This window comes from Labeo rohita, chromosome 24 (genome assembly GCF_022985175.1).
Source record: "Labeo rohita strain BAU-BD-2019 chromosome 24, IGBB_LRoh.1.0, whole genome shotgun sequence".
Lineage (NCBI taxonomy): Eukaryota > Metazoa > Chordata > Actinopteri > Cypriniformes > Cyprinidae > Labeo > Labeo rohita.
In genome coordinates, this window is record NC_066892.1 from 13,829,148 (window position 1) to 13,842,049 (window position 12,902).

The following is a 12,902-nucleotide window of genomic DNA, read 5'->3' on the forward strand; positions in this document are numbered from 1 at the left end:
CAAAAAATGGAAATTCTGTCATCATTTATGCTCCCTAATGTTGTTCCAATCAGTGGAACGCAAAAGATTATATATTTAAAAACTGTTTTTGTCTGTATAATAAATTATTTTAGTATTGTATTTTAAGTACTATAAAATGTTAATAGTATAGAATTATGTACTATTATAGAATTTATGCACATTTTGAATTATTCAGTTATATATTTTCAGTTTTGCTATGTGCTTTTGCCATTTTTATTAGTTTTGTCATTTAATTTGCTTAATTTTAATATTTCTATTTAGCTTTATTTAATTTGTTTCAGTTGTAGTGACTTTAGTACTTAAACTTGTTTTATTTCAGTTCGTTTTTCATTTCATTTCAAATTGGTTAAAATGTTTTTCATCTAATACATAAGCAATTTTGTTGTGTTTTTGTCATCTTTATTGGATTTTATTTAAATATATCTGTTTAGCTTTTATTTTTATTTCAGCTGTATTTTAGTTAATAAAAATTATTTTTTAATAGTTTAGATTTAGTTAACAACACTGAATTACATTTAAAAAAGTTGTGTTCCACATTTGAATTTATTTAGCTTTAATTTGTTTTTTTAATTCAGTTTTAATTTAACTTTAGTACTTCAACTTAAACATTTTTTTAATTCTGTTTGAATTTTTTTAAGTTCCGGTTTTTCATCTAATATATAATTTAAGTTAAAGTTTTAGCAGTTTTGCTATGTATTTTTGTCATTTTATTAGTTTTTATTTAAATATTTCTATTTAACTTTAATGTATTTTTATTTTTTATTTTTAAGTTTTTCATCTAATTTATAATTTTAGTTTAACTTTTAGCAATTTTTGCTATAAAAACTGCTTTGGTATTTTTATTAATTTAAGATAAAGATTTCTATTTAGCTTTTATTTCAATTTTAGTTGTAGTAACTTAAACTTGTTTTATTTCATTTCAATTTTTGAAGTTCAAGTTTTTTATCTAATACATAATTTTAGTTAAGGTTTTAGCAATTTTATGTATTTTTGTCATTTTTATTATTATTTTTATTTAAATATTTCCGTTTAGCTTTCATTTATTTTTAGTTTCATTTTAGTTTCAACATTTCTAAGTTTATATGTAATATTTATATTTTATTTCAGCTGTATTTCAATTAATAAAACTGATTTTTAATAGTCTAGATTTAGATAACAACACTGACTTGCATTGGATAAAAAAAAAACCCAGACATTTTTTTTAAATATCTTCTTTTGTGTTCCACAGAAAAAAACAGACATTTTAAAAATAACTACTTCTGTGTTCTGCAAAAAAAAAAAAAAAAAAAAAGAAAAACAGACATTTTAAAATATATTCTTTTGTGTTCCACGGAGGAAAAAACAGACATTTTAAAAATATCTTCTTTTGTGTTCCTCACGTCATGAAATGACATTTTGGAATAAACTACCTTTTTAACTTCCAACTCTAAAAGCCAAATAACTCAGGCTGGTGATTTTCAATGAGGCAGCGTTTAATTTCATTGTGATTTTTCTGCCAGTCTGAGATCTAATGCTGGAGTTTCAGTTGTTCAAAAAGGTGATGGCCTTCTCCTGGAGGAGCCTGGGACTTTTCTTTCCTCGCTAAACTGCCGCCTTTGAGCCTGCTGAAAGAAACCCACTCCAAATGAAATGCCCTGGAACCCTTTTGGTGCTCCTCGAGTGTACCTTATGCTAACAGAGGGGAAGAAAAGTGGCACACATACACAGTCCTTTCACAAGGCAGACACTTAGTGAAGGGGAACAGTTGGCAGACAGTTTTTACTGCGTAATTGACTCTGGTGCTTTCAGAAGACCGCTGATCTCAGCTACACACACCTTCGCACATCGCTTTCCCAAACACAGGCCTATATTTTTGTATATTTTCGATTCAGTTCCTTGGCAAAGCGAAAATGACTTTGGTTCTGCTGAATGTGAGTGTGTATATGCGAAAGTGTAAGTGTGTGTGTGTCTACTGTATGTGCGTGTGTTGCAGTGGGCAAGAGGGTGGAGCGTCACAGTCTGTGTCCTGTGTTCACTTCATTAGATTTTAAGCATCCAACAGGGAGCCAGGACTGTTTTTCACATTACAGCACCTGTGATTCCCATTACACACAACATATAGTGCACTACACACACACATATTCACATACTGCATCTTATAAACCAACACACCTATACAGTCACGCACAGAGCGCACATGCATGGTTACACAACACAAATATACATCGCATATGTACACAGACACACGCTTCTTTTAGAACGGTACCGTTAGCACTTTTCAAGGCACACATCCAGTCATTTTTTAACCACGGTGTCCTTTATATCACAGCGTTGTGTTTGACAGTCTCATTTGTGATGACTCTCAATTTTGTGCCCTAAACTTGTGATTTCAATTGCTATGATGGTCCCATTGGGATTCACATGGTGATAGGAGGGTATTTTTGATCCCCGGTCACACTGGCCACACTAGCCACGCTGGTTGGCGGAGGGAACGGAGACTGCAATGGGCGATAGCCCGCTTGAGTGGGATCTAGGAAGGCAGGAGCTGGAGAAACAGGGTGAGCGAATCCAATATACTGAGGATGTAGAAACTGTCCTTGATGAGGGAGAATTTGAGTGGCTTGCTGGCAGTTTAGCACTGAGAAGTTGGTAGGCATGTTTACGTAGACGCTTGCGTCCGGCGGCAGGCAGCACGAGGCTTGGGCCCGTAGTAGTGGGGCGGGTGCGGGACGTGGAGCGGCTGGCGGAGCCGAAGAGCTGGAGGAGGTGGCCGTGCTCGATTGGCGGGAGGACGAGCCTCGCGACGTACCTGTGCTGGCCATCATAGGGATCGTCTCGAGGACGCGGGCGCTGCTGGATGCTCCTCCTGAGCCGCCGCCTGATGAAGGCTCGTGTTTGGGACGGAGACACCGGCAACAGCACACGGCCACAACGGAGCCCACCAGCACGAAGGCCACGAAGACCGAGCCGACGATCAGGAAAGGCACGTAGATGGGTACTGCAGAGCAAAAGAAGAAACATTAGGACAAACTGATTCAAAACATTACATTTAAACTGAAACAGTTCAACCAAAATTGAAAATTCTGTCATTGATTGCTCACCCTTATGTCATTCCAAACCCGTAAGACCTTAGTTTATCTTCGGAACACAAATTAAAATATTTTAAATGAAATCCGAGAGCTTTTTGACCCTGCATAGACAGCAACGCAACTGACACATTCAAGGCCCAGAAAGGTAGTAAGGAAATCGTTAAAATAGTCTGTGAGGCATCAGTGGTTCAACCCTAATTTTATGAAGCTAGACGAATAATTTTTGTGTGCGAAGAAAACAAAAATAATGACTTAGTTCAACAATTTCTTTTCTTCTGTGTCAGTCTCTGTTGCGTGTTTAGTCAAAGACTGAAACAAAGAGAAGAAATTGTTGAAAAAAGTAGTTTTTCTTGTAGCTTCATAAAATTAAAGTTGAAGCACTGATGTCACAAGGACTATTTTAACGAAGTCCTTACTACCTTTCTGGGCCTTGAACATGGTAGTTGTGTTGCTGTCTATGCAGGGTCAGAAAGCTCTCGGCTTTCATCAAAAATACCTTAATTTGTGTTCCGAAGAAGGACAAAGTTCTTATTGGTTTGAGAGTGAATTATAATTTGTTTTTGGCATTTTTGCATTTTTTATGATGGGACAGTGGAGATCTGACAGGAAGTGAGTGAGAGAGTGAGGGGGATGGGATCAGGAAAAGTCCTCAAGGCAGGATTCGAACTTGGGACATCCAAAGCGCAATTGTGCCATATGTCGGCGCGTTACCCACGAGGCTATAAGTAATTAATGACAGAATTTTCATTTCTGCTTGAACTGTGAAATGATAAATAAAAAGATTTGAAATTTTCTGGAAAAATGCGATGATTATGTGCCTTATAAATATCACTTGGTTTTATAAGTATATCTTCTGCCTGGTTTTTGGGTGGACTAAAATATATTGAACCTTCTGACTGACTCATTAAAAAGAACCTGTTCATAAGAGTCATTTGTTCGCGAATCAAACATCATGACTTGTGCTGTTTGCTGTTGTGTGCAGGAAATACTAGAGCACACTTTAACAAGATGATATCTGATAAAAACAAAACATGTATAGATTTTAAATTTTTGTTGCTGATTTTATTTTTATCACACTTGCAGTCATTAGTTGCAGTCATTTTTCACATTCATCTCCAGAGATCTCCACCAATTTCCCCCCCTGGACTCCATTTCCCATAAGCCCTTGCATAGGAACTATTACAGACCCCTGTTTCCAATCAGGAGGACTATAAAGGTTGCACTCATACAGACTCACATTGCAAAGTACTGTTTTGCTATTGTGGACTCTACCGAGCATTTTCTTGTTTCTTTGCCTTGCCTTGTTTATGTTTTGACCCTGGACTGTTTCTATTTTATTATAGTTTGCTGCCTGCCCTGACCTTCGCCTGTTTTTGGATTCCCTCATTTGCTATTCTCTACCTGTCCAGCTACGTTTATTATTAAAGCCTGCATTTGGACCCACACCTCCGTTGTCATATCCTCTCATTACAGAACCAACTCAAATGTGCATCGGCTTCAGTGTTGCCAAGTCCGCGGTTTTCCCGCAGAATTGGGCTACTTTAACAATGTCGCCACGGGTTGTTTTCCATGTCCGCGGGTTGAAGTGACCCCAATAATGTTATATTTGTGACCCTGGACCACAAAACCAGTCTTAAGTAGCTCGAGTCGAAAAATACATTGCATGGGTCAAATTTTTCTTATATGCCAGAAATCATTAGGATAACAAGTAAAGATCATGTTCCATGAAGATGTTTTGTAAATTTCCTCCTGTAAATATATCAAAACTTAATTTTTGATTAGTAATATGCATTGCTAAGAACTTCATTTAGACAACTTTAACGGTGATTTTCTAGATTTTTGTTCCACCCTCAGATATTGTCCTATTCTAACAAACCATATATCAGTGGAAAACTTATTTATTCAGCTTTCATATGATGTATAAATCTTAATTTCAAGAAACTGACCCTAATGACTGGTTTTGTGGTCCAGGGACACATTTAACCCCTAGAATGTGAACTGTACCATGGGAAGCCCGCCAAAATACTTGTATTTTCCTCCCCGGAATGTGCTTTTTACTGGGGGACCCCACCTCGAAACGCGATTGGGCTAGTTTTGAGTAGCGGCTTTTGTTGTGAAAACCTGGGAACCTGGGATTTTTTGCCCATTTTATCATCCACAAGATGACAATGAGATCACTTAGAAAAGTAATCTGCGAGATTTGAGGTGTCATTCATAAAGTACAGCTTAATACCTTGTTTTTAAAACATGATGCTTGTAATGCAACCTTTATAATGTATTTAGGTCATCCAGCTGTATTCACTGCCATTGATACAAGAACATGTAATGTTATAGCGAGTATCAAGCCTCCCTAAGGTCAAAAATAGAGAAAAGTGCTGGATGGCAGCACATTAGAGGACTTTTAGGGAGTTTTGTTTGTATATAGCCCCTGAGCAATGTTTTTCCTTCTCTTTAGAAAGCACACATCCGTTTCGAATTCCAACATGCATCTGAAGCAATTGTACCCCCACTGCCATAAGGAAGACTAGGATATCAGTAGTGCGACTGAGCTCAGTATAACCTTTACACCTTGTAACAGCAAGTTTGAAGCCTAAAGCATTGCTAAAGCTTGTTGATGTGTCACGAAATGCCATGCGTGTGTATCTTTAAATCGAAGAACAGAGCACTCGCATGTTTCCACAGATGGGTAACCTGCCGGCTCATGAAGGGATTTGGGAGGGAAGCAAAAATGAAAGACGAGATGTTCTACCAGTGACTCGTCCCCAGGGGTCCGGGGCCTCTCATTAACACTTATTAAGAGAGGTTTGATCTGCTCTAATCTCCTGCAACCAGCGCTGACCTTTCTGCCCTTGCTGCCTGACCGTGTGCATGCTTTTTTCGACAGGTAGCTCTTCATTAAAAGTGACCTTTATAGCTTAATTAGACATCTGATTGCTTGCGGGAAGCTTTCAGCATTTACTTTCTTGCATCTGGTCAGGATCTCTCACCCTCATAATTGAGTTGAATCAAATCAAATATAATAGCCATGCAAACTGGCTTTTGATTTTATTATAGGAGCAAAACAGATTCCACTTACAGAGCCATAACCTAAAGAACGCAGCCATTGTTTAACAACTTATAACGTTATTGAATCAAAGACATGATTGCTGTGCAAAAATGACAGGGGAGTCATTTTTACAGGAGCTCTTTTGGTAGTTATTACTATAACAGTGGAATTTTTCAGTAAATGACCTGAATTTTGGCAAGCTTTAAGTTTGCATGCATGTTTTGAAAATCAGTGCTTTTTTGGCAGTTGAAACACCCCCCAACGCATTTTTTTTTTTAAAACACCCTATTCACAGTTACACACAAATGTGTGTGGAAAAACAATGGAGAATCTGTTGTACAGGTTATTTCCATAGATTTATCGTTCCTCAGAGATGCTTTTTTGTTATAATTTAGAGTGTTTTAGTGGTAACAAAAGATGTATAATGAGATGGACAGCGACACAGTCAAGCCAGGAGTTTTTTAATAGTCTTTTTAAAACATGTAAAATATTACTTTACCCTTTGTATTATTTAGATAATTATGGAAGTTTTTTCCGCCACAAGAAAATTGCATTTTTCTCACAATTCAAGACATTTTTTCTTTCAATTCCATGTTTAAATATCAGAATTCTGTCTTTTTTAGCTCACAGAATTAAGAAATATTGTAAGATACACTACCAGTCAAAAGTTTTTGAACAGTAAGATTTTTAATGTTTTTTGAAAATGTCTCTTCTGTTCACCAAACCTGCAGTCACATTTTTAAATATTTGTACTTTCAGCATCCAGTCTTCAGTGTCACATGATCCTTCAGAAGTCATTCTAATATTCTGATTTGCTGCTCAGAAAACATTTATTATTAATATTATGTTGAAAACAGCTAAGTGGAATTTTTTCATGTTTCTTTGATGAATAGAAAGTTCAAAAGAACAGCATTTTTCTGAAATAGAAATCTTTTGTAACATTATAAATGTCTTTATCATCACTTTCGATCAACTTAAAGCACCCTTGCTAAATAAGATAATTATTTCTATAATTTATTTCCCCCCAAAAAATGATACAGACTCCAAGCATTTGAATGGTATAGTGTATAATGTTACAAAAAGCTTTTTATTTAAGATAAATGCTGATCTTTGGATCTTTCTATTCATCACAGAATCCTGAAAGAAAAATGTACTCAACTAAATATTGATAATAATAATAAAATCTGTTTCTTGAACAGCAAATCAGTATATTAGAATGATTTCTGAAAGCTCATGTGACACTGAAGACTGAAGAAAACAGTTATTATATATATATATATATATATATATACTACTACCGTTCAAAAGTTTGGGGTCAGTAAGACTTGTAATAGTCTTTAAAGAAGTCTCTTATGCTCATCAAGGCTGCATTTATTTGATTAAAAATATAGAAAAAAACAGTAATATTGCAAAATGTTTTTACAATTTAAAACAATGTTTTTTTATTTTAACATACTTTAAAATAGAATTTATTCCTGTGATGAAAAGCTGAATTTTTATCAGCTGTTACTGCAGTCTTAAGTGTCACATGATCCTTCAGAAATCATTCTAATATGCGGATTTATTATTAGAATGATCAATGTTGGATAATATCAACAGTTGTGCTGCCAAATATTTTTTGGAACCTGTGATTTTTTTTTTCAGGATTCTTTCATGAATAACAAGTTTAAAAAGTACAGTGTTTATTCAAAATATAAATATTTTATAACAATGTAAATTATTTATTATTAACTTTTAATAAACTTTTAATTATTAACTTATGAATAAAATGTGAATAAAAAGTGAATAAAAGTATTAATTTCTTAAAAAAAAAAAAAAAAAAAGAAAGAAACAATAAAAATGTACTGACCCCAAACTTTTCAACGGTAGTGTATATATATATACACTTATGTACTTTGGATCAAATACATGCTGGCTTGGTGAGCAGAAGAGGCTTCTTTAAAAACATTAAAAATCTTACTGTTCAAAAACTTTTGACTGGTGTATAAAGTCAGAATTGTGAGATATAAACATCTGTGAGATGTTAACTTGCAAATGTGAGATAAACTTTAGAAAGTCAGAATGATAAATGCCTGATAAAATGTTGTAATTCACTTTTTTTTTTAATTCCAAAGTGGAAACACAAAACAAAAAAGGCATAATTGTGAGATTATTGCGAGATAAACTCAGTAATAGTTGTAAGATGTGAACTAGGAATTGTGAGGAAAAATGTCATAATTATGTGATTAAAAAGTCACAATTACCACATTTTATTTTATTTTTATCCCATGGCATCATTCAAACAAACATATTATATTAAAAAAACATGCAAACCTGATTTGTTTTATTATTGGTGTCAAATTAAAATTATTATTAGTACATCTGAAGTTCACTGACGATGCAGGAAGACGGCAAAGCCTTTCTTGTGTCCTTAAAAGGATCTGGGGCCCCTTAACTTGAATTCACACCTGTTGCATTATTGTCCAAGTGGAGCCAAGTCTTCAAGTGCCAGACAAGCTCTGTCAAACTTCCTGCCCACATGCTGTAGCAGACCACCATTTCCTCTTGCCTTTCGGATATGCATCATTACAAGAGACTCAAACCTCTCTATTTCTTTAAAAAAGTTGTAGTAGTTGTTAAAACTCATGAAACCTTCTTTTGCATCAATTTGGGGGGATATTTGATTTATAGGTTTAAGTTGTCAATACATACGTTCATGTACATTTTATCGTTCACTATTTAAATGATGCTTTAAAAAGTCTATATTGTGCATTAATAGCGAGGTTTCATTGTGTTAACTTACCCTATAATGTGCTTTTGTTTAGCTGTTGCTTTTTTAGAGTCGGTAACAGTGGAAAATCCGAGACGTTTAACTATGTGCTTATATAGTCTGAAATAATAAACCTACTCTGAGAAACATTCACTGGAGTGAAAAGTGTGACAACTTGCCCCGGTGTCCCCAAACGCTGTGTATTTATTTTTAGTCAGTCTGAGGGGAAATTCGTTGAATTAAAAGTTTTTACGCTGGCTCTAAGGCTGATGCACCGGCGAGGGTTATTTTATGAACGAGGCTGTCAGCACATCGCACTGGAGATCCGGTCAAGTCTGAACTTGATCCTCGTGGGGAACCGGACGACTGGAGTTCGCGCGCACCAATTCCTGGCAGCGCGCGCTCGTTACTGTGCTAGGAGGACAAACAGCGGCTATTTATAACCGCTAGCAGTACAATTTACCATTTGTGAGTGAGTGGACGGTTAGGTGCCAATTTGGATGCTAATTTAACTGCAGCTGTCAAAACCTGGATAAGCAATGACATTTAACCCTTTATATTTAGGGATGGGAATCGTTAGCAATGGAACGATTCTGATTCCGATTCTTTAGAATGATTCCGGTTAATGATTCTTTTAGTAGTTTTTAAGGAAAAGAAAATATCCTATTGCATTTACAGCTTTCAAAAGTCAACTGGTAAATGATTATATAATTTCATGTTTAAAATAAAACAGCTACAACTAATCAGAAATAAATTAATTGCACATACATGCTATCCAATTATTGGTGTGCCACTAATATGTTACACAGTAAGATTTTTTTTTTTTTTTTTTTTTTAAGAATTCTCTTCTGCTCACCAAGCCTGCATTTATTTTAACCAGAATAACTGTTTAAAATATGTTTTCTATTTGAATATATTTTCAAATGTAATTTATTCCTGTGATTAAAGCTAAGTTTTCAACATCATTACTCCAGTCTTCAGTGTCACACGATTATTCAGAAATCATTCAAGAAACATTTATTATTATTATCAATATTTAAAACGGCTGAATACATTTTTGATCAGGATTCTTCAATGGATAGAAAGATCCAAAGATCAGCATTTATCTGAAACAAAAAGCTTTTGTAACATTATACCATTCAAAAGTTATATAAATTAATACTTTTATTTAGCAAGGATGCTTTAAATTGATCAAAAGTGGTGATAAAGACATTTATAATGTTACAAGACATTTCTATTTCAGATGCTGTTCTTTTGAACTTTCTATTCATCAAAGAAAGCTGAAAAAATCCTGCTCAGCTGTTTTCATAATAATAATAATAATAAAAATTTAAGAGGAAGTCAGAATATTACAATGGTTTCTGAAGGATCATGTGACTTGAGTAACGATGGTACAAATGCAGCTTGGAATAAATTACATTTTAAAATACATTCAAATAGAACTAGTTACTTTAAATAGTAAAAATATTAAAAAATTTTACTGTTTCTGCTGTACTGCAGATCAAATAAATGCAGGCTTAGTGAGCAAAAGAGACTTCTTTAAAAAACATTAAAAATCTTACTGTTCCAAAACTTTTGACTGGTAGTGTATTTTTGCAATAAAACCCACAATGTTTATCTTTAACTACAACCACACTGTACATGGTTCATTTCGACTCGGAAATGACTTGCGGTCAGTCAGTGAGTCCGAATAATTTAGTAGCCTAACCGCTCCATTTGATTCAGAAGTGATTCACTAAAAGATTCTATTCAGAAGAATCATTCGTTCGGGAATAATGGAGCCCGTTCTAAATAAGAAGCGCTTTTCGCTTAGACTGATTCTCGGAGACAAACATTAACCTTACGCGTTTTGGTAACCTCATTTGGAGACGAAACTCAACCCAATGTTCTCATTTAGTGGGGCTTTTCCGCACAAAACGCCTGAGGGACACATTCATGAGTCGATATATGTTACACACTGCTGCTGCTCTAAAAGTTATTGAATTAAACCATTCAAACTTAGCTTTGGTACAATTTGATTACACGGTAATTACCTAATTTGTTTCAGACAGGGGAAGTTAGTCTGCCAGAAAACAATGCAGACTATATCTTACCTGCCCCGGAATTTTTGTCGTCCTTGTTCCCAGTGTTGGTGTCTTGTGTCTGCTTGTCGTTATCACATGTGCCCTGGTCCAGCCGAGCTTCTGTGCTGGAGCAGCAGTATCTGAGCTCGCATTTCCCGCAGCAGATGATGGCCTCGGCGCTGTCGAAGCGCTCCGGGCACTGAAAACCGTCTCTCCATGCGCCCTGACCGTCATGAAAACCGTGACAGTATTCTCCACTCGCCTTCACGCTGATGATGGTCAAAAGTGTCAATATCACCGAGACGGCCATCGGGAATCCAATGCATCCCCGCATCCTCTCACAAACCTGTGCGACTAAAATACCTCCGGTTCTGGTCTAGACCTGTTAAGTTAATGACTCGGTAAATTAAAGTAATAAAATGAGGAGACGCTGCAAAAAGGAACCCAACTAACAACTTTGGAAATGTCATTGGGCAGAGAAATTCCGATGTTAATTCAATAGATCCAGCAGAATTGCTCCAGACAAGTATCCACTGTTTACTCCAGGCGTCACAAGACTTCCAGTAGCTTCTCGGATTGAAAGCAAAGAGGACACTTATGAAAACGCATGAAAGCCATAAGGAATGAGGTTTTATACTGATAAACCACAAATTCAGAATATCCCATATTCCTAAGAAAAACCTCCGGGACTTCAGACGAACTTTGCATCAATCCAACTCTGAACGGATCTTCATGCCGCCGCTTCTCAAATGTCTTCCCTTGAGATACAGAGCAACCAACTTGTAATCCATACGCTCGATTCCTCACTGTGTTCTAAGCAGTCAAGGAAGTTTTTCCACATTAATCCATATCATGCGACTTCAGTAAAAGTTTTGGGAGGTCTGGCTCATTAATATTTAAAAGAGCACTCAACTGCAACAACTGACTTCGAAAGGTGCAAGCAGTCAGCTGTCAATATCTCAAGCTGCACCAGCAGTGCATAGTGAGGATTTGGCACTGATAGACTGAGAGTGACCCACTGACAACTTCTCCTTCATCCAGGGGGTAGCTGCCCACCCGTCAAGAGGCGCATGCGCGGTGCCGTGCCTTAGAACTCCTGACTTTTTGCTTCTTCGCCAGTCGCACAGAGCAAACAAGTGTCATTGTATGTCGACGGGGCCCCTGGGCGTTTCAGGAGCGGCTTCTGTGCGACGGGTGCCCGTGGGGATCTCCCTGAGCACAAAAGGGACGGAAACGCCGTATTGTAATGCATTTAGCTCGCCGGTGGCTCACATCCATTAGAGCCCGCAATTAGGACTAAAAGATCGCTTGTGAATAATAGGCCACTATCAAAAGCAAACAGACAGAAAAGTGCTTTATTTTATATATAAAAAAGTTATTTAATTAATATATTTGCATAAATAAAGCTTGGATAGATAATATACAATAAAAAACAATACATTCAAAGCGTAAAATAATTTAAAAGGTATAATATGAATAGGCCACAACAGCAAACAGGAAAAAAGTTTTATTTTATTAATATATTAACACAAGTTTTTGAACAGTAAGATTTTTAATGTTTTTTAAGAAGTCTCTTCTGCTCACCAAGCCCGCATTTATTTGATCCAAAGTACAGCAACAGTTTTGAAATCTTTTTATTATTTAAAATAACTGTTTTCTATTTGAATATATTTTGAAATGTAATTTATTCCTGTGATTTCAAAGCTGAATTTTTAGCATCATTGCTCCAGTCACATGATCCTTCAGAATTCACTCTAATATTCTTTTTGCTGCTCAAAAACATTTATTATTATTATTATTATTATTATTATTATTATGTTGAAAACAGCTGAGTAGAATTTTTCAGGTTTCTTTGATGAACAGAAAGTTTAGAAGAACAGCATTTATCTGAAGTAGAAATGTTTTGTAACATTATAAATGTCTTTATCGTCACTTTTGATCAATTTAAAGCATCC

General features: G+C 35.7%; 1 protein-coding gene across 1 annotated transcript; it reads right to left on the reverse strand.

Moving 5' to 3' along the window:
- Positions 1-983: 983 nt before the first annotated feature.
- LOC127155475 (protein shisa-2) lies at positions 984-12,006 on the reverse strand. The gene is made up of 2 exons (XM_051097677.1): positions 10,978-12,006; positions 984-2,998 (listed from the first exon to the last, which is right to left on the reverse strand). Exons 1-2 carry the CDS (start codon positions 11,279-11,281, stop codon positions 2,418-2,420), a joined length of 885 nt encoding a protein of 294 aa, XP_050953634.1. The 5' UTR covers positions 11,282-12,006; the 3' UTR covers positions 984-2,417.
- Positions 12,007-12,902: the final 896 nt, after the last annotated feature.